Genomic DNA, 22,310 nt, shown 5'->3' with positions numbered 1-22,310 from the left:
CTTTCTTTCTTTCTTTCTTCTTTTTCTTTCTTTCATCTGCCTGGAGATATAGCTACATTTTTTTTTAACTATCCGCCTGGAGATATAGCTACATGATTAATAAATGAATACATTTATTTGTTGTTAAAAAGGAAAAAAAAACCATACAAGTATATAGAGCCCAAAGCCAAGATCTTCTCTTTCCTTCCCCAGTCTCTTTTCCCCAATCCTGTCTTCTTCTCCAATTTGGGGATAGTAACTGGATGCTATCTTGGGTCCAAACATCTAAAAATACATATACAAACTTTCCTTTTCTTCTAAAAAAAAAAAGGATCATGACTTATACACTATAGATTTGTTCTGTTTTACCTAGAAATGGTTGTACCTCCTTTTTAAAAAAAAAAACATGGTGTAGTAGTACATCTTCCAGAGTATTTTTTGATAACTCTCCTACTGATGATGGTCATTTAGGTTGCTTTATTAATTACAATTTATTTGTAATCATAAATAATGCTGCAGTGAACATCTTTATGCATATATTTTTGTGCATGTGGGCAATTATTGCTGTTAGTACAAATTCCTAGAAGTGAAATTACTGAGTCAAAGTGAATGAGCATTTTAAATTTTTGATAGATATTGACAAATTGTCCAGAAATAACATATCTTGTTTCTTCTTTGGTGTACTATATCTTAGGGTTTTGCCATATTAGTTTATATGTATATTATTTAAATTTCTTTAAATATTTTAAAATTCCTAAGTTTTTACTGTACAAATTTTCAAACTTGCCAAAAAGTTGGAATAGTAGTATAGTGAACAATGACTGCATATCCTCCAGCTAGATTCAATATCTAAAATTTCTCCATATTTGCTTTCTACCTAAGTGTGCTGAATGATTTCAAAGTTGCAGACATCTTAACATTTCAGCCCTAAGTACTTCAGCCTGCAGCTCCTAAGGTCATTATTTTGTATAACTACAATACCTTACCACACTTAAGAAAATCATCAACATTTCTATAATACCATCTGCCTTATTTAATAATCAGCCTACACTTAAATTTCCTTAATTGTCCCAAGAATATCTTTAAAAAAATATCAGGATCTAGTGAAGTTTCAAGTATTGCTGGTCCGTATCTTTACTGGTTTTCATTTTTTTAACCTAAGAACAGTCCTCCCTTCTTAATTTGTGATGGCGAAATTTTAGTGAGTTATTTTGTAGAATGTCCCACATTCTGGATTTGAATGTTTCCTTAATGGCAAAAACTTGTTGTTTTTAATGGCAACGTGACATTCTGTTCCATGGATATATCCTGGATTATTTAACTAGTTCCCTATCGATGGTCATTTAGGTTGTGGCATTCCTTTTGTGGCTCCTCTCACAAGTGGTATTTTGTCCTAAGGAGTTTGTGACCCCAGTAGGCCACAGATAGAATCTCTGGTCAGTTAATGATGATAAAGTATTCCAAAACCAAACTTCATTGGCAGGAACATTATCAAGGGCAGTTGTAACCGTGGATTATATCCTTTCCCCTAAAGGAGACAGATTATCTTTTTTGATTCCCTGGTTTATTTTGAGAGGCTGTAGTTTGGGGCTAAGCTGAGATGAGGTTCTCTCTTTGTAAGTGCCTACTCTTACTTGGCACCTAATCATTAGCCATGGACTCTTTTGGTAAGGCCAAGTCACCTGAAGTATGGTGTGAGTTTCTGAGGTATAAGCTCCCTTAATTTGAAGCATGCGTCCCTCCCTCACGCAGTTATTCTCACTTCAGTCTGCCCTTTCTTCCTCATCTCCCGGGAGCCCAAGGCTAATCTTTCCATCTGTGCTTTGGGTCCCATTCCCTCCCACCTGCTTCCAGTCCTCTCGATGTCTAGTGCCTCCTGCCCCTCATGCTTCTCCAGCATCTCTCTGTCCACTGGCTCCTTCCTTTGGTCTATACATACTCTTCTGTTCTTAACAGTTATTTCTCAATATTGATACTACCCTTTAGTTATAGCTTCCATCTCCCTCCAGTCATTCATGCTTCTCAAAAGATTACTGAGGACCAGGGGTCCACCAGATGGGGCACAAGAGATGTTCCATTGGGTGTGTAAAAAAATTAAATTTCTATTCTAAACAGAATTTCATCCTTTTACATTTCCATGTTTGTCCTGATGTACATTTACATGTGCATATTTTATAATGTACAGTTTGCATATATATAATTTACGTTACTTTCAATTCTTCTCACCCTTTCTAGCCCCTTTCAGAACCATATCCACCCACATTCCCACTGATTTATGAGCTTCTCTCCCAGACAGTCACACTGGCATCACAAATTCAGCATGGCCCCAGCTTCTTTTCTTGTATCTTACCTCCTCCAATCTGCACCCTAGACTGTAGGTCCCAACATAGGGAGAAGCCCCAAAATCCTACCATCCATCTAAGCGACAGCCTGTGAGTCATCTGTGACTTCTTTCCTTCTCTTATTTCTGCGCAATCCCTTGTCCAGTCAATTAATTAGTCCTGACAATTCAACTTCCATACCTTTTCTCAAATCTGTGTCTGCCTTTGTTTAGACATTACTATCACCAGCCCCTAACTGGTCCCTCTGCATCAAGTAGCAAACCCTGAACACAACCACCAAAAGTAGCCCTGCAAAATTATATATCATGCATGCCTCTCACTCATTTAGAAAATTCAAACTACCTGTAATCCCAGTACTTTGGGAGGTGGAGACAGGCAGATCATGAGGTCAGGAGTTTGAGACCAGCCTGGCCAACATGGTGAAGCCCTGTCTGTACTAAAAATACAAAAAAAGTTAGCCAGGCATGGTGACGCATGCCTGTAATCCCAGCTACTTAGGAGGCTGGGGCAGGAGAATCGCTTGAACACCAGGAGGGAGTTGGAGGTTTCAGTGAGCCAAGGCCACGCCACTGAAATCCAACCTGGACAACAGAGCGAGACTTTGTCTCAGAAAAGAAAAGAAAAAAAGAAAAGAAAATTCAAACCAAAGCCAATGCATGATCTACCGGGCCTCCCATGATCTTTTACTGCACTGATATTTTCTCCTTATCTGTTAGCCTTCTCACCTAGATTATGAACTGTTGTAGGGCAGGGGTTTCTACCCTACAGGATGTCTTCATCATTGCCACATAACAAGAGGCAAGCACATTACCTGTCACCCAGGCATGCCTTAATAGATGTTTTTGGTCAATTGGATGAAAGCGAGAATAGGACTGTTTTGGGTAAGAACAGGAGAGTGGTGTTGACATTCCTTTGAGAAATAAAGAGGTTTTCAGTGACAAACTCTGGCCTAGAGATAGGCCAAATGAATGGACCAATGTGGGGAGCTAAAGTTACCCTGATAGTCATCTGATAAACATACTAATGAGTGAGTTAGGACTGTGGGACAGCCCAGGTGATACCGTCTCTTGCTAAGGCAGAATGATGAAATGAAACCCCAGCTTTTGACCTAGAAAGATCTGGCATTAAGTCTTACTGCCTGGGATGGAAATTCTGGCTTTCCTAGTTACTGGCTGGATTGATGTTAAAAAGGAGGATAGTGATTATAACAGCCAGCATTTAATGAGCACTTACCATATGCCAGCACTGGGTCAGGGATTCTACAGATATCATTTCACCACAGCCGGATGAAGTAGATACTATTATTCTCATTTATGAATAATTCAACCAAGGGTCAGCAAGATTAAGTGATTTGCCCAAAGTTGTATAGCGAGTAAATGATGGAGACAGAATTTCAATCTCAGCAGCCTGACTCCAGGCCGGAGATACTGATTTGGGAGTCATTAGCATACAGATGGTATCTAGAGCCAGGAACCTGGATAAGATTAACTAGTGAGTGAGAGTAGCTATAGAAGAGGGACATGGAAGTGGTTCTTGGCCCCTCTTGTGTTTAGAGATGAGGGGCATAAGGGAAATTCAGCAGAGGAGATTGAGAAGGAAAGCCGCTGAGGTAGAGAAAGAACAGAGGGTGGTGTGTGAGAACCCCAGCACAGAAAGTCTATTAAGGATGAAGGAATGATCAACTGCATCAAATGCTGTTGATGGATTAAATAAGATGAGGTCTAAAAATTGACCAGGACTAGCACCTCTAGTTTTGCAAGTTAACTGCATAATGGAGTGAGTGGTATCCAAAATCTCTCTGACACCCTGGCATGGGATTGAGCCTTGACAGAAGAAGGAATGCCTATTTAAAACTCACATACAGATGCCATGTGGGCTAGCTTCCATCCTTGTGTTGCTCACTGGAATTGGAAACATAGAGGTCATTGGTAACCTCAACAAAGGCAATTTGAGTGGAATGGTAGGAACGAAAATGTGATTGAATTGGATGGAAGAATACTTCAGAGGAAAGGCAGTGATGGCAATGAGTAGAGACATCTTTTGAGGAGCTTTGCTGTAAAGTATAAAGGAAAGCAGAGAAAATAGAAGTGGTAGCTCCTTTATTACCACAAATGGAAGTAAGAGCTTTAGTTTCTTTAGATGAAAAGTATTTTAGCATGTTTGCTTTCTGATAGCAATGATCTAGTGAGAAAAACAGACAATTGCTGGTATGACATTCTTGAGTAGGTGAGAAAACATAGGATCTAGTACAGGAATGATGGTAATAGCCTTAGCCAGTGCCACCGGTGCTTCCTGCATAGTAGCGGAGGAACAAAAGCAGCTGTGGGGGGATGGGTGCAGGGAGGAGGGAGATATGGAGGTGGGAGCTTGTGCATGTTATTTTCCAATGGCTCTCCATGCCCCTCATCCTATTGAAATAGGAAGCCATTTCCTCAGCTAAGTGGGAGGATGGGGAAGGTTTGAGGAAAGCAGAAGTTGGGAAATAGTGGTCTGGGAGAGAGGAGAGTGAATGATCTTGGGAATATAGTGAGATTGTAGAGCAGCATGGAAGTCCGGTGCAGTTTGTTGTCACGAATGTAAAGGGTTAATAGCATGGCTTTATATTTTTCTCCAGACATGTTTGCTTGCATGGGTTTGGGGATGTGAAGTCAGTTGGATTTAGCCAGGAATGTGGTTTTGCCAGGTAAATAGGAAAAAAGGAGAGAGTATGTCAGGAGAGTTGGGAATGTACCAAAGGGAGTGACGAGCTTTGAACTCAATGCTGGTGAGCATAGAACTGAGGGCATGAGGTTGCTGAGGGGGCAGTAAAAAGGTGGTAGGCTCAAGACTGTAGGTCCTGGTGAAGTGGGAAAATTGTGAGAGCAGGGATATTAGAGGGAGTAAATTGGCCAGACACGAGGTGGTGGCTGGAGAGTAGGGTGCATGACAGAGGTTATGGAGAGATAACAGCTATTAATAACTGTTGTGACCATGCGAATAAGGTATGAGGTAAAATGGAGAGGAGATCTTGAGGGGCATGGAGAGCAAGGCATTGAGAGGCCAGGGTGTTGCTAAATATTGATACCACAGGGATTTTGACAAAGCAATGTTGGAAATGAGTCACAGGGAGGGAAAAGGCAAAACCTTCAAGGACTGAAGTGGAGAAGATATACATGGAGGGGGCCGTAAATGATTGCAACAGAAAGGAGTAGTGGGTGCCATAGTCTCATGACATGAGATTCAAATCAGGAGATGGTGAGCAAAGTGGCAGAGATAATGGTTTGGAAGAGACAGCAATTTGGAAGCATCTGTGAGGCACAGAGTGGCACTCCCTTGGCCCAGTGGTTCAAGGTGATATGAAAGGAAAATCACCCACCGCTTGATTGAGCTGTCAGGATAGCAGTGTCTTCAGAGAGAGAGAACCAAGTTTTCTTAAAGCAAGAAGGTGAAGGGACTGCTCAGGTGACTGAAGTAAACAGGGAAGTAGGGGCATAGTGGGATCAGTGGTCACCATGGCAGAGGATGGTGGTGCAGTTGCCAGGGTTGTAGAGTGTGGGGAAGGAGGTTGAGATTCTTGCAATGAACAGAGTCCATTCACCTAATGTTTCAGGCAGTCTAACTCCCGAGGCCTGGAGAATTTTACCATTCTGGTCTTTTGATTCTAAAAAGGATGTTGACTTGTGAGAAGATAGTTAATGACCTGTTTTGTTTAAAGCATTTTTTGTTGCTTTTGACTTCCGATTGCATTGATGGAGGACTTTTTGTCTATAGCCTCAGGATTCCTCCAGGAGAAAAAGAACCAGGCTATGTACATTAGAGTGGAATTCCAGATGTGAGTTCCCTAGTGTGTAGAAATGAATTAACCAAGTGGAAATCTTTCTGGGGAAGTATGGCATTTCACAGATATTATTTGTAAAATGGGGAAAAGAGGGTCGGAGGAGGCTCCCTGAGAAAATTCCTGAAACTCAGCCCAGACTCAGTGCTCAGTAAGGAACTGTCTTAGCTGGGCATGATGGTGCATGTCTGTAGTCCCAGCTACTTGGGAGGTTAAGGCAGGAGGATTGCTTGAGCCTAGGAGCTCTGAGCTGTAGCATACCATGATTGTGCATGAGAATAGCCACTGTATTCCAACCTGGGTGACATAGTGAGACCCCATTTCTTTAAAAAAAAAAAAAAAAAAGAACTTTTCCCCATTGTTGAATGCCCTTTCCCCCATCCCTGTGCTTATTGCTGTTTCTTTGGATGTTATTTACTTTCTCTGTTAGTTTCCAATCTGCCAAATAGGCATGATCATAGTCCCTACTTCATAGGAAAGTTTTAATAATTAAATGAAATAACACATGTTTATTAGTCCATTTTCATGCTGCTGATAAAGACATACCCACCACTGGGTAATTTATAAAGAAAAAGAGGTTTAATGGACTCATAGTTGCACTTGGTTTGGGAGGCCTCACAATCATGGCAGAAGGTGAAAAGCATGTCTTACATGGTGACAGGCAAGAGAGAATGAGAGCCAAGTGAAAGGAGAAATGCCTTATAAAACTGTCAGATCTCATGAGACTTATTCAGTACCACGAGAACAGTATGGGGGAAAATGTCTTCATGATTCAATTATCTCCCGCAGAGTCCCTCCCACAACACATGGGAATTATGGGAGCTACAATTCAAGATAAGATTTGGGTGGGGACACAGCCAAACCATATCAACATGTAAAAGTATTTAACACAGTATGTGGTGCATAATATAAGTACTTAATAAATATGATATGCTATTAAATGACAAGTGGTAAGTTTTTGGCTCCCATTCGACTCTCTTATTCTTACCATTATGTTTCTTCTTATTTTCCCCCTTTCTCTTACATCTTCTCATCTTCTTCCTTCTTCCCTTTCTCTTCTTTTTTTTTTTTTTTTTTTTTTTTTTGGGTCTCCCCCTTTTTCCCCGGCTGGAGTACAGTGGCGCAATCTTGGCTCACTGCAACCTCCACTTCCTGGGTTCAAGCAATTCTCCTGCCTCAGCCTCTCAAGTAACTGGGATTACAGGCTCGCACCACCCCACCTGGCTAATTTTTGTATTTTCTTAGTAGAGACAAGGTTTCACCATGTTGGTCAGGCTGGTTTCAAATTCCTGACCTCGTGATCTACCCGCCTCGGCCTCCCAAAGTCCTGGGATTACAGGCATGAGCCACCGTGCCTGGCCCCTTTTTCTCCTTCTTTTTCCACACTTCCTCCTTACCCTATTTCCTCTTTCCCTTCCCTGGGTTTGGTTGCAGTGGCATATGCACCAAGGTCAGTACTCTTTGTGGCCCCATGAAGTAGAGAAGTCTTGGAGTAGGGGTGAGGCAGCCATCAGAGGAAGGAAACTGCTGGTGGGGACAGTATCTTGGCCACTCCATCTCAAGTCTGTAGCCACGGTGGCTACAGAGATGCAGTGGGCCAGTGACAAGAGGCTCAGGAGCTGGGAGGCCTATATTGCAGGCAAGTTTGGCTACTGTGTGATGTGGGGCCAGGGTGACAGACGGTGGGCAGAACATGCTATGAAGATAAGGATCATTTAAACAGGAAGGGAGTAGGATAAATCACCATGTGGAGGGACAAGTGAGGACATGTGCATGTCCTGCCCCTGGTCCTGTTGCTGATACCACTATGACTACTCCCATTCATAAGGGTGGCTCCTCCCCATGGAGCATCTCTTATGAGTCAGACTTTTGTAGGAGGGAGCAAACAAGCAGAGGATAGCTGAGTGTGCTGGCTAAGACTATAAATTCTAGAGCCAGACTGCTTGGATTTGAATCCTGGCTCTGTCACCGAATGAGGGTATACCCTTGAGTAAGTTATGTAACTTTTCCATACCTTAATGTCCCATCTCTGAAATGCAGACAGTGGAACAATACAGTTCTTATGAGGATTTATTTAAATTGACAGTTTACAAAGTGATTTTCATAGTCCATGGCATAAAAGAAGTTCCGAGTGTCTGTTATATTTTTTTAAATTTAAAAATCATACAACAATCTTGTAACAGAAGACGTATTTTCATTTTACTGATGCCAACACGGAGGTAGAGGGTAAGGGCCTTGGCCAAGGCCACATGGCTATTGAGAAGCAGAGTCAAATCTAGAATACAGCTTTGACAGACTCCAAAGTCTTAGCTTGTAACTTCAATGCTTAACTGCCTCCCTGGACATTCAGGTGGAGACTTTGCTTTCAAGAAGGGTTGGGTGGCACGGAGAGGCAGGTGAGCGCTGTGAGTCAAGGTGGGTGGCCAGCAATTGGAGTCTGTGAGGACACACCTGGGACTAGTGACTGCCTGCCCTTGGCCCAGCTCCTTGCTGGGGGAGAGCAACCTGACTTCCCAGGCCCATTTCAGGAAGAGGTCAAGCCCCTTAGGTACGTGAAGGTGCTGATTTCAGCCAGAGAGCTGTGCCTTCTTGGGACTTTTTCTTCCTTCTCTGTTTTCCGGGTAACCTCAGTGAAATTATTAACCCTTTTGTACCTCAGTTTTCTCATCTGTCAATTGAGTATAATATTTTACCTGCCTGCTTCCTGGGGATTTTGAGACATTGAGTAGACCGTGGATGTGAAATCATTTGAAAAGCATAAAGCAGTACCTAAATTTAAGATAGCAGAGTGATCTCAGACCACAGTACTGTGAAGGTCCAGTGTAGACCTTTCAGGCCTCCATAGCTACTTTGTACTGATAATGCCCAGAGTCTAATTTCATGACCTTTCCAGCTGGAGTCTATAGTGATACTTGGAATCTTACCTCCTTTTCTCAGTTTTTACATTTCCCTCAGTGAGTGTAAGTTAATAGTTGAGCAGCATGTGGGTTCCTGGGAAATTATTTTCCATGTGGATTTTTATTTTAAAGACCCAGAGCCAATGTCTGTTTCCAGGCTCCACAGTTGTCCCAGCTCCCATTTTGGGAGCTCTGCCATCTTATTGGTTTCAGCCCTTGGCACAAGGCAGACCTGGGCTCCTGGGCGTGGGGAGCCTGTAGCTGCCTCCTCTCTTTAGCACACAGTCTTCGTTATGTGCTTGCTCTCTGGGGAACAGGGAGGCAGCTGACCCTTTCACCTGGTGCCCTTGTCTGTCCTGGCGTCCTTTAGGGTATGTGTATGTGTGTGTGTGTTAGGGATTAGGTACGCCCTAGAGATGAGGCCTCTTGCCAGCTGCCAAAGTTCTTTTTTCCCCAGAATTGAGTTAGCCACCGAACCATTTCCATTCTCTGCCTGCTGCAGAACTCTACGGCAGGGCCCCTATGGCAGGTCAAAACATGCTCTGCTTTGATAATACAGAGATTCCATTTTGAGAGGGTTGGGAAACAGGAGTGGGTGACTGGGTGTGTTGGATGTAGGGGGAGTGAGAATATTCTTTTTGGTAAGCTGTGCCACAGTTGGCCCAGCAGCTTGGTCTAAACTCAAAAGTACGGCTAATGCTGGGCTGATACTCAAATATCCAATGGGGAAACTTTATTCTTGGATCTAGGCCTATGAGACCTAGCAATCTTTTTTTTGTTCATCTGGAATATGGGGATAATTCTACTCCATATGTTCTTCATGCCAAATGAGAAATAAACTTAAAATAGTCCACCATCTAGTCTGCAGGAGCAGGAAGTGACGTAAGGTTGTAATTCTTAAAGTATATTTTGCAGAAAACAAACTGTTACTTAAAAGAAAGAGTCACTCGCTAAGTAAGGTTGGGAAACACTGGATAAACAATGGCAAATAGGTTTCTTGTCTGTAGGGACCACTTAGGTCCTTCATATTCCAATAATACACATGAGAAACCACCAAAGGGATATATTATATGCCACATCTCCTAAATTTTTAACCAAACTTTCTTACTGGAACATTTATAAGTACGTTCTCTACAAAAGACACTTAAGAAGATCCTAAGTAGATCAGAAGAATATTCATTTTGTTCTTTTTTTTTTTTTTTCCTGCAATTGTAAAGAAAAGTGATTGGGGAAATGCATGGGATTACTAAATTGTGGGTCCTGAACAGCAAGGGAGGTCAACTTTGGACTCTATTGAAATGAGTGCTTCCTGATCTGAAACACTTCTCTCCCTCCTCTCCTCACAGCTCCCCTTTGAATTGGAGATTTACTACATTCAGCATGTTATGCTCTACGTGGTACCCATCTACCTGCTTTGGAAAGGAGGTAAGGCCAGCAAACCACATTCCTATGCAACCCCCACACCTAGCCTCTCCCTTCTGTTTTCGGGAGTCACAGCCTCTTGGATGCCTACTGGGATCATCAGCTACTGCTTAGCTATTTCTTCAGCATGTTTTATGCCAGGCACCAGGAAGTGGGGAGATGGGAATGCATGAGGCCTGCAAGGGATCTGGGGACTTTTTAGATCCATCCTTCACTGGGTGACTATGGTGCTGCTGGCTGCCTGTCACAGGCCTGTGCTTTGGGTTCTTGATGGTGGCATTGGGTTTGCATGGAGTCCCCCACACTCTGTCACCCTCTTGTGCTGTGCCTTCTCCCTGCCTCAATGTGCAGTGGTGGGGTAGAAGGAGAGAGTAAAACACTTGGTCCACTCAAGAACAAAAGAGATATTGTAAGGGGCAAGAAGTCCAGGGACTAGGGTAATTATGGGATTTGGAGGAGAGGCAGATGAAAGATCAGTGTCAGCCGTGTAAAATAAACCACTGGAAACCTTGATTTGATGTTGGAGTCACTACCTGTGGGGGTCTGTCCTGTAGACCTTGACTCAATGACGGATGAATAAATTCACTCAGACACAGAATACAGTGAATGAGCAGGCTGGGGTGTACGTGGTCACTCACAGATACTTGAGGAGACTGCTATAAAGAGATAGCAGCCACCGGCCATGACATGCTGGCCTCTCTGGCTTTTATTCAGCACACATTAAATGACAAAGGCTTTAAATCAACACCATTAGAGGGTGAAGATTAAATGCCAGGTTCTGAGGCCTAAAGTAAACACCATTAGTTGGTAATATCCCTGGTCAGCCTCCCCTTGAGAGAGCTATCTGGAATGAGTAAGGGTTACTTTATAGGACCACATGAGTAAACGAATTAGTTAGGTAATCTCACACTCTTTTGTTTCTACTTTAATTTATTTAACTAAGGGGACAAAGCTGCCTTTAGCCAACTACTGTAGTAAAAACCCTTAGGCCTTCCAAAAGGGTTTGTGTATATTCTCTATAACTAAAATTTCTCCTACCAGCCTGACCGAATTGCCACAATTTGGTGAAGAGGGTGAGACCACCAACCTGGTAGAGGCAGCCTGGAAAGGAAGCTGATGTATGTGCGACCTCTCAGTGACCCTTAGATTATCCCATCCCTCTGTTGTATAACAGACAAATGGAAAGGGAAGTGCCTGTCCATATAGGCTTGTTGTGAGAGCCCTCCTTCTCAGTGTTCTTTACTTCCTGAAAGGCCTTGTGATTGGAAGACATCCTCTTTCATTGTTAGCCACCAGCGTCTCTGTCTCAGTTGCTGAGACTTTTCTGTTCCTACTTTCCTACACGCAGCAAGGGTTTCATTTCTACCATACTAAAAGTGGCATGAGGCCACATGGGCCCTTGAGCTCACTGGAAGATGGTCTGGGACTTCTGTTGGGTTCTGTTGCTTCTTGTCTTATGAGTGGATGCTCTAACTTAGGCATTCCATCAGATATTAAGATCTGGTGTGGGATAGCCCCAAGGCCTAGTCAACCCAGGAACATATTGCAGGATGGAGTCTACTTATAGTCCAGAGATTTGCCTCCTGTCAGTTTTCCATACTTGCCTAAATATTCTTTGAGACTGCGTTTACCCTGTGCGGCCACTTGGGGTCTCACAATGTCCAAGCACACTTCCTTTTAATTTGCTGTAAAAGCACTATTTTCCCCACAAAGCTTTAAGGAAAGTCTGAAGTTCCAATATGCAGGAGACTTGTGCGTTTGTTAGGTCTGTGCCCTGTGGCAGCAGAAACAGTCTCTTAATAATGTTAAGTCTTGGAGATACGTGCATTCTGAATAGAACCAGGCAGATAGATGTCCCTGGGCCTCAGACCCCTCCTACTCATCATTCCTGGCTTCTGGGGTGTGTGATGGAAGTCATAGCCAAATCTGCATGGCTGTTATTTAAATATATTTGTACTCTAAGGTCACCATAAAAATCTGTCAGGTAGCTGGGTTAGACTGGTCTGACATGGAAAATACCAACTAGCCATCTTTCCTCCCTCCAAAAGAATAATCCAGGAAGCCACATCCTTAAGACTTGGCTAACTCTAAGATAATTATATCTTCTTAGGGCAGATCTTCCCGATAGCCCAGTTCCCTAAGTGGCGAGGTGAGAGATAGTTAGGGCTGTAATGAGAGACAGTATGCTCTGTTCTTGCTAATAATCCATAGATACCTGGCTCAGTGAGGGTTTAGCTTGCAGCACAAGTGGAGTGATCTCACCAAACTGACTTTTGACTCCAGGACCTGGATGAGAGCATCTACCACCCCACAGAAGTTAATGGGCCCTAGTACCTTCTATCTGGCCAACTTTGAGATATTTTGAGGGCTCATCTCCCTTTCCAGCTCTTTGCTGCCATCTGCTGTTCACTTGGAGGGAATTATGAGCATTGAGAGAAACATCTGATTTCTTCCTAAGGCTGATTTCACCTTTGGTCCCAAGCATCAGACCTAGGCCTTGCAGAGGCAGAAAGGAGCTAGAGTGTGCTGTGGGAAGATTACTTTACTGTAAACCAAGAAAGCTGAGAGTTGAGGATTCTGTTCCATAGAAGTCTCTTGTAGTTTTGTAGAAATAAATGGCTTACCATTTTTTACCTAATACAAGACAGCTCTCCTGTAGATATCTCCAATGCCCAGGAACCCTGTTTTCCTGAAAGGCAGGATCCTGCTTGAGCATACAGTGCGTCTTCCTGTGGTTTTGGGGGGGTGGGTAGGTGGCGCCTTATGGTAACCTCACTTCTCCCTTATTCTTGCAGACCTATGCACTGTCACAGTACATGGACCTGTCTCACCCGTACCACTCTTTTCTTCCTTTGGCCCGTTCCTTCATTTCCCTGTTTCCTTTCCTTCCAACTTTTACCCGTGACCCCCTGGAGCTGTATTTCCTTTTTTCTTTTTTGTGTTACAGTATTTTTAAATTTAATTTTTATTAGACACTGACAAATTATACATATATATATATAAGATGATGCTATGCTATATTTATACAATGCAGAATGATTGAATCAAGCTAATTAACAAACTATATTTCTTACAAACCACCCCCAGCCACACTGACAGCTCTTCATGGAGCACAGAGCCCTTCCTGTCTCTTGCCTGTGGCTTCCTCTAATGGAGACTGTTCTTTCTGCTCTGCCCCATATGCTCCAGAGCCCCCTCTGTCTCTTCTAGACTCATCTCTACGTTAGGGGAAATGGCTTTTTCTTTTACCATTCTCTTTTTTTCATCACCACCATCACTTGACCTCTTGGTCAGTTCCCTCACATTCCTAGAAGTCGCTGGCCTGTAGCTCTCAATATTTCCATTACAATTTGAGCCCACATCTTGAGAAACTTCTTGTAAGGATCACACATCCATTCCTTCTCAAGGTCTGGACTTCTTAATTGCAGTGACCGCAGCATTCCCTTCTTTTCAGCCACCAGGACCTTGTTTTCCCCTAAAGCTCCTCTATGTGAGAACATAACTGCTGTTATGTTCTTTCTTTGACCCAAATCTCCACTCCTTTCCTCTTCTTTTCTTCCCATTCAGTTTCTATCTCCATGATCTGTCATTGAACCTTTCATTAGCTCCTGTCTCACATTCCTTGTCCCTTCCAACTGGGATAAGTTTCCCATCCCTTTTCAGTGTTCCCAATCTTGGCCTACTGGAGGAAGTCTTTCAAGCCATTCTGATTAGGGTCATGAAAATTTCATGATACCTATTATAATTGTGCTCTCAACACCATTGCTTAATTTATTTTCTGTCTATGGTCAGCTTCTCCACACATTGACCTCACAAGTCCTATGCTAAATCTTTACCACCCTCCTCAAGCTTCCTGTCCTTTCTATTCAAACCTTCTGTCCACTTCACCCTCAATAGATCCCTCATCTCCCCACAAACAACTGAGAAAATTGAGGTTTTGGGGATGAGAATTTTCTTAACACTTCACTCTACCTCTGCAAGCTTCTTTACCCACATCCATTCCTATGTTCCTCCTTCTCATTCTAGAAGAAGTGGTATTCATTCTGTTCTGGCCAATAACACCCCTGTGTGATTAGCTCCCACCCCTCCTACCTTCTCTGGAGCCTCATTCTATCAATTAATCACTTATGTGCCTGGATATATTATTTTCTTTTTTTAGACAGGGTCTCACTCTGTCACCCAGGCTGGAGTGCAGTGGTACAATCACAACTCATTGCAGCCTCAACCTCCTGGGCTCACGTGGTCCTCCCACCTCAGCCTCCTAAGTAGCTGGGACTATAGTCACATACTACCATATCTGGCTCATTTTTTTTGTATTTTGTAGAGACAGGGTTTTACCATGTTGCTCAGGCTGGTTTTGAACTCTTGGGCTCAAGTGATCCTCCTACCTCAGCCTCCCAAAGTGTTGGGATTTACAGGCATGAGCCACTGCACCTGGGCATTACCTGAATTTTCCACCCTTTCTTCACTGCTGGCTCTTCAGCCAATACAGATGCTCAAATTTTTCCCATTCTAAGAAAAACTTTTTCGCAATCCCATGCAACTGTCTTCCCTCTTCCCTTCACAGCTAAGTATCCTAAAAGAATAGTCTAAACAATATTTTAAAAAATTTAGTTCTTTGGGCAAGACAGTTTTTGTCTTATCCATGTAAACCATCTGTGTTATTGTAATACATGTCCTTAAATCTATTGAGGTTTTTTTTTAACTAAAACTTATAGTCTTTTACGAGAAGCCTCATAATAAGATCCATGAGATTGTAGCTTTGATTTATTGGTTGTCTATTTTAACACAGTTTAAATACAAAACTATTAAAAATGAAATATTTATCTGTCTGTCACCTGAAATCACCTCATAAACGGTGCATAATTTTGGGAGACACTTGGATCTGCCCTTGAGTTTTCTTATCAAAGACCTTTATTCTTCATAACACTTCACCCTGCTATCTAATCCTCTACCAAGCTTTTCACAGAAATGGTATTTCTAAAGATCGCCAGCAGTATCTATCTGACCAAATCTGATGACCATCTCTCAATCTTTATCCTACCGAATGCTGCTGCATTGGGTGGTATTGATCACTCCAGTTTGGAATGCTCTGCTTCTGGGCTTCCAAAGTTCTTCTCTTTCCTGGCTTTTCTACTTCACTGATCATATCTTCTCAAGTCTCCTTCACAGGTTCGTTTTTCTGACTCCTCTGAGATGTTAATTTCCTCAGAGCTCTGTTCTAGGCTTCCATCTCATTGTAATTCTCTGGTATGGTTTTGCCTGCTTTCACGGTTTAACTACTAGTCTGTCTAGTTATGTTCCTTCCATCACTGTCTACAGCTCAGGCTTAGGAGATTCACATTCATATAGTTTACTCAACATCTCTACCTGAATGTCTTAAGCATATGTCAAACCCAACCTGTCTATGTTAAACTCATTATCTTCCCTGTCAGCCCTCCTGCTCTTCATGTGGTTCGTGCCAAGTAGCACCATCCAATCACCCCAGCTAAAATCTGGAAATCGTTCCTGCCTCCTGCATGTAATTCATCCATTCATCTCACATATATTAACATATGCCTTCTTCCTGCCAGGATCCAAACTGGCCACTGGGGTGCTCTGATAAGCCAAAATCAGACACCACCCCATCCCTCATAACATTCAAAAGCTAGTGGGGGTGGGACGGGGAGATGGATATGAGTCAAATATCACATGAATGTATAGTTATGACTGAGACAAGTACTCTGAAGGAAAGGAACATGCTTTTATGAGAACTTAGACCAAAACAAGCTGATTGAGCTTGGGGCTTTAGAGGAGAGTTGCCTGAGGAAATGACATTTAAAGAGGAATCCAAAGTCTGAATTGGAGTTTACTAGGCAAGTACAAAATTAGGGGAGGTGACTCCTTGTACAACCGCACTGTGGCAGTGGGAGCACAAACAGGGTGGATGACACTGGCCCAGAAGGGCAGGCTAAGGGTAGATATGAAGCCTTTGTCAGCTGTGGTCAGGGGTTTGGCCTTGATTGCCAAAGCCATGGGAAGTCTTTGAACATTTGAAGAAGGGATATAACATCAGCTTGCTTCACCAATTGATTCTTCTCTGATTTAACTTATTTATGTATTTTATACATTTTAATTCCAAAAATCTAAAATATAAAAACCCATATTGTGAAAAATGTCTTTCCCCTCCCTTCCCTCCATCCATATAGTTCCCTGCTACAACTCTAAAAGTGACTACCATTTCTGTTTCTTGCATATCCTACCAGAGGGTTTTTTTTTTTTTGCATATACAAGTCAATTTTTAAAAAATATTTTCCCCCTTCTTCAGACATTCATCCTAAAATAACATATATACAACCATCCTGTTGTTATTGTTTTGCTTAGCAATATTTCTTAGAGAGCTTTCCACGTGAGCCCACAGGAAGCTTCCTCTTTCTTTCTTCCTTTTTTTATCGTGGCATAGTATTACATTGTGTGGATGATGGAATACAGTAAAAATGACAAAGCTTTGATATAAGACAACTATATGCCAGATATTGTCTCACACTTTCCCTGTGCATTAACTCATTTAATTCCTATAATAACTCTTTTAAGCAGGTGTTATTGTTACCTCCCTTTATAGAAGAGGAAACTCGTACTCAGATAGCAAGTGACAATCCCAGGATTTGAACCCAGTAGTATGGTTCTACGGTTCTTGCTTTTAATCGTAACACAAGGTTATAACACTATACCATAAATGTAATTTTTCAGTCTGCTATTAATGGCCATTTAGGTTGTTTCAAATATTTTAATAATATAAATAACACTGCACTGAATGACCTGGTACGTTTGCCATTTTGCAAGTCTGCAAGAATATCTATAGGATATACTTCCATAAGTGGTAATGCTGAATCAGAGTATATGCATTTGTAATTTTGTTGGATATTTCCAGATCCATAAAAGTTGTACCAGTTTAAATGTTTACTGGCAATGTATGAGAGTGTCTGTTTCTACACGGCCTCACCAAATTGGATTTTTGCCCATCTGATGTGTTTAAAAAAAAAAGGTATATCAGTTCAATTTTAATTTGAATTTCACTTTGAGTGAAGCCAAGTGGTTTTTTTTACATATTTAAAATTGGCATTTGTCTGGGCGTGGTGGCGCAAGCCTGTAATTCCAGCATTTTGGGAGACCAAGGCGAGTGGTTCACCTGAGGTCGTGAGTTTGAGACCAGCCTGGGCAACATGGTTAAACCCCGTCCCTACTAAAAATACAAAAATTAACCAGGTGTGGTGGTGCACACCTGTAGTCCCAGGTACTCGGGAGGCTGAGGCATGAGAATCACTTGAACCCAGGAGGTGGAGGTTGCAGTTAGCTGAGATCATGCCACTGTACTCCAGCCTGGGCGACAGAGTGAGACTCAGTCTCAAAAAAAATAAAATAAAATAAAACTGGCATTTGATTTCCCCTTCCTTGAACTACATGCACCTATTATATGCTCATTGTTCAGTTGTGTTGACCTTTTTACAAAATTTGAATCCTAAGAGCTCGTTATGTGTAAATATTATTCGTTTACCCTTTATGATATGAGCTACAAATTTTGTCCTCAGTTATATGTCTTTGACTTTGCTAATGTTTTATTCTTGCCATGCAGAATTTTTACATTTCTTTTTTTGGGGGTTGGGGGGTACAGAGTCTCACTCTTTTGCCCAGGGTGTAGTGCAGTGGTGCGATCTCGGCTCACTGCACCCACCGCCTCCCAGGTTCAAGTGATTTTCCTGCCTCAGCCTCCTGAGTAGCTGGGACTACAGGTGCACGCCACCACACCCAGCTAATTGTTGTATTTTTAGTAGAGATGGGGTTTCACCATGTTGGCCAGAATGGTCTTGATCTCTTGACCTCATGATTCACCCTCCTCAGCCTCACAAAGTGCTGAGATTACATGCGTCAGCCACAGCACCCAGCCAGATTTTTACACTTCTATGTAATTTATTTTTTATTTTATGGCATCTGAGTTTAGAGTCATGGTTAGAAAGCCCTTTCCTACTCCAAGGTTATAAAAATATATATATCCCATATTTTCTTATGGTATGTTTATAATTCCTTTTATTATTATTTTTTAAAATTTAAATCTGTTATTCACTTAGAATATATCCTGATATACAGTGTAAGATAAAGATCCAACTTTGTTTCTAGCTGACTTTCCTTTTGTCCCCATACTGTTTATCAAATAGTCTAACATGACCTGATCTGCTTGTGGAAAGATCATACTGGCTGCTGTGTGGGGAAATCACTGAGTCTTCCTGCTTTTACCTCCTAAATATCTCTCAAACTCATCCCTTCTAGGAGCCCTACCTTGGGCCAAGCCTTGCGCATCTCTTCCCTCAATGGTAGTAATTGGTTCTGTGTGATCTCTCTCCAGCTAGTCTCCTTTGCTCCCCCTAAGCCCATTCCTGAAGCTTCCAAAGCTATTTCTATAGCTCAAATAGGATCATAGCATTTTGTCATTTGGAAGGTTTTGGTGGCTCCCTGTTGTCCCCAGTGCACAAGACCATATGACCTAGTATCCAACCCCTTCTCCAACCTTGTCTCTTTACACTCCCATTTTTGTACTGTACACTTTGGTGATACCAAAATCCTTATGGTTCCCTGAGTATTTTATCCAATTTTCATGCCTCTGTGTCTTTGAAAATGCTGTGACTTCTGCCAGGAATGCTCTTCTCCAGCTGTGGGACTGGAAAACATTCATTTCTCAAAACTCACCTCAGTAGTTACTTTCTCCAGGAAGCCCTCTGTAACTATTCTACCCCAGCTCCTGCCAGCTGCCTCTGTTCCTCCCATTGGTGTCCTCCTCACATTATAGACTTTACATGCTGGTCTCCCTGAGGACAGTTAATTTTTCATTTTTTCTTGGTATGTAGGGGATGAGTGAATGAATGAATGTCCTTCTACTGAGGGACATATTCATGTACTGCATAATGCACATAACTTATACGTCTTACAAGCTAATGTTTACTAGGCACTGGGTTTGTTACTTGTATGATCTTGATTTCATTTAATCCCCACAGTATCCACTAGACTTATGGGAGTACATCACATGGGGCGCATGACCTTGAATGAGAAAAATAATTACATCTTCATGTCCATTAACTCCAACTGAAATACACTCATCTCTCGGTATCCATGGGGAGTTGCTTCTAGGACTCCTGCCACCACAAATGCCAAAATCCATGGATGCTCAAGTCCCTAATGTAAATGACATAGTTTTTGCATCTAACCTACACATATCCTCCTGTACACTTTAAATGAAGCTTGTCTAACTTACAGCCCAGGATGGATTTGAATGTGGCCCAACAAAAATTTGTAAAGTTTCTTAAAACATTATGAGTTTTTAAAAAATTCTTTTTAGCTCATCAGCTATCATGAGCGTATTTTATGTGTGGCTCAGGACAATTCTCCTTACCATGTGGCCCAGGAAAGCCAAAAAATTGGACACCCTGCTTTAAATCATCTCTAGATTACTCATAATACCTAATACAATGTAAATACTATATAAATAGTTGTACTGTTATTTTATTCATATTTTTTTTTACTATTGTTATTTTTATTTCTAAAAAATATTTTTGATCTGTTGTTGGTCAGATCCACAGATGCAGAACTTGCAGATATGGAGGGCCGACTGTGTGTATTTCCTTTAGTAAGGAATGTAGATAACAAACCACAGTTACATTAGCAGCAGTTGGCATGCTATCTTAATGTAAATTACACATATTTTCCTCTTATGTTACAGTTATTGCAGATATCTCAGAAAATCATTTGCATTCGTCATTACCTCAAAATTTAAAAAACAGCTGTGCCTTCTAAAAGCATTTTGATAACTGTATTTCAACATGATTATTTTCTTTTGTAATCCTATATATTCTATCTCATACACATAAATAGTTTATTCTGAAAGGGAGCCATTACACTTCCTCAAACTGCCCAAGGAGTACATAGTACCACCAAGGTGACGAGTCCCTTTACTAGAGTTTAGTTTATTTTATTTTTATTATTTTGAGACAAGAGTCTCGCCTTGTTGCCGGGGCTGCAGTGCACTGACGTGATCTTGGCTCACTGCAACCTCCACCTCTCAGAGTCAATCAATTCTCGCACCTCAGCCTCCAGAGGAGCTAGAATTACAGGCATGTGCCACCACACCTGGCTAATTTTTACATTTTTAGTAGAGATGGAGTTTCATCATGTTGGCCAGGGTGGTCTGGAATTCCTGGCCTCAAGTGACCTGCCTGCCTCTCTGCCTCCCAAAGTGCTGGGATTACAGGTATAAACCACTGTGCCCGGCCTGCATTAGAGTTTAATCCAGTATTTGAAACCAGGTAGGTAGAGATGCCTCTATGCTGCCTGTCCATGTAGTCGCTGGATTCAGATAGACCATAGGTACAAATCCTAGTTCTGCCACTTGCTAGTTAGTTCTGGCATTTGGGGGAGAACCTTGACCTCTCTGTGTCTGTTTTCTCACTTGCAAAATGAGGGTAGTAACAGTACCTACCTCAAAGGGTGTTATCAGGATTTACTGAGCTGATATATGAAAAGTATACAGAACAATGCCTGGCACATAGAAAATACTATGTATTGTGTTTGTATTATTAATTAAGCACTGTTCTGCCTGTTGTTAATTGTACATCTTTCTTCCAGCTAGACTGTGGGCTCTAGAGGTCAGGATTGTGCTTTGCTGTGTTCTAAAGCCACGGAACCTTGCATGAACTGAGAGCATGCTTGTTGTGGATTTAATATTGCTGGTACTCCCTCCTGTGAGACACCTGTTTCTCCTCTGAGCTCCAGGATACCATCTCTTTCTCCTGGGTTCTCCTACTTCTCAGGTTCTTTCTCCTTGGGCTGTTTTGCTCTGTCTGCCCCACAGATCCTGGTGTTCTCCATCAGTAGAGCTAACACAGGCTCGAGAAGCAGCACAGGTACTTCAAAAATAACAATCAGACTCCTCACTTCTGTACCCCTTCTCTCAACCTGCTTGTCTTCCTCCTCTGTTTCCTGTCTTGGTTAGTGGCTCTACTCTCCATCCACTGTCAAAGCAACAAAACGTAGGCAGCATTCTGGATCCCTTCCTCTGCATCATCCCACATACACATCAGTTCAGAAGTTCTGACAGTTCACGTTCTCAAAATTATTTGCAAATTTGGCACTTCCTCCCCATCCTCAATACCCCTGTCCTAGTGCGGTCTCTCAGCCTCTATTACCAAGACTACTTTGCTTAATCTCTCCTCTCCCTGCCCCTGATTCCCCCTACCTCGTACTCAGTCTATCCTCCATACAGTCTCCAGAGTGACCATTTTAAAGAAAGAGCAAATCTGATCTGATTTTGCTCCACTGCTTAAAAAATTCCATCCAGGATGACCAAACTTCTTTGCATGGCATTCAAGAACATTCAATCTGATTCTTGTATGTCTCTTTGACCTCATTTCTCATCGCTTAGACTCCAAGTCTATTACTTTATTATCTGTTTTTGTTTTGTTTTGTTTTGTTTTTAGAAATGGGGTCTTGCTAAAAAAAAAAAAAAAAAGGAAAAGGGGTCTTGCTATGTTGCCCAGGCTGGAGGGCAGTAATGCAATCATAGCTCACTGCAGCCTCGAATTCCTGGGCTCAAGTGATCCTCTTGCTCTGCCTCCCAAGTAGCTGAGACTGTAGGTACATACCACTGTACCCAGCTCATTACTTCACCTTCTGAATAAACAGATCTGCTGATAACATTTGTCCAGCCTTCCCTGCTTTGTGTCCAGACTCACACTATCTATTCTACTTGAAAGCTGGCAAACTTCATGTCTTCCTTTACAAGTTAGCTCAAGGGTACTACCTCTTCTCTGGAGGTGTCTCTGACTTTTCTAG

At 42.1% G+C, this 22,310-nt stretch overlaps 1 protein-coding gene across 14 annotated transcripts in view; it reads left to right on the top strand.

Annotated features, from left to right (window-relative positions):
- Nucleotides 1-22,310, top strand: part of TMEM164 (transmembrane protein 164) — a 169,117-nt gene that overhangs the window by 128,141 nt on the left and 18,666 nt on the right. For 13 of the 14 annotated variants that reach the window (XM_032250945.1, XM_032250958.1, XM_032250952.1 and 10 more), the window contains one exon: nucleotides 10,379-10,457. The exons of the other annotated variant lie outside the window; for it this stretch is intronic. In XM_032250945.1, coding sequence (XP_032106836.1) covers nucleotides 10,379-10,457 — 79 coding nt within the window. The remainder of the gene's footprint in view (nucleotides 1-10,378; nucleotides 10,458-22,310) is intronic. 14 annotated transcript variants of the gene reach the window in all.

This window comes from Sapajus apella, unplaced genomic scaffold (genome assembly GCF_009761245.1).
Source record: "Sapajus apella isolate SASKATOON/1434 unplaced genomic scaffold, GSC_monkey_1.0 scaffold73, whole genome shotgun sequence".
Taxonomy (NCBI): domain Eukaryota; kingdom Metazoa; phylum Chordata; class Mammalia; order Primates; family Cebidae; genus Sapajus; species Sapajus apella.
The sequence above is the reverse complement of the archived record's forward strand: the minus strand, read 5'-3'. Positions and strand labels throughout refer to the sequence as shown.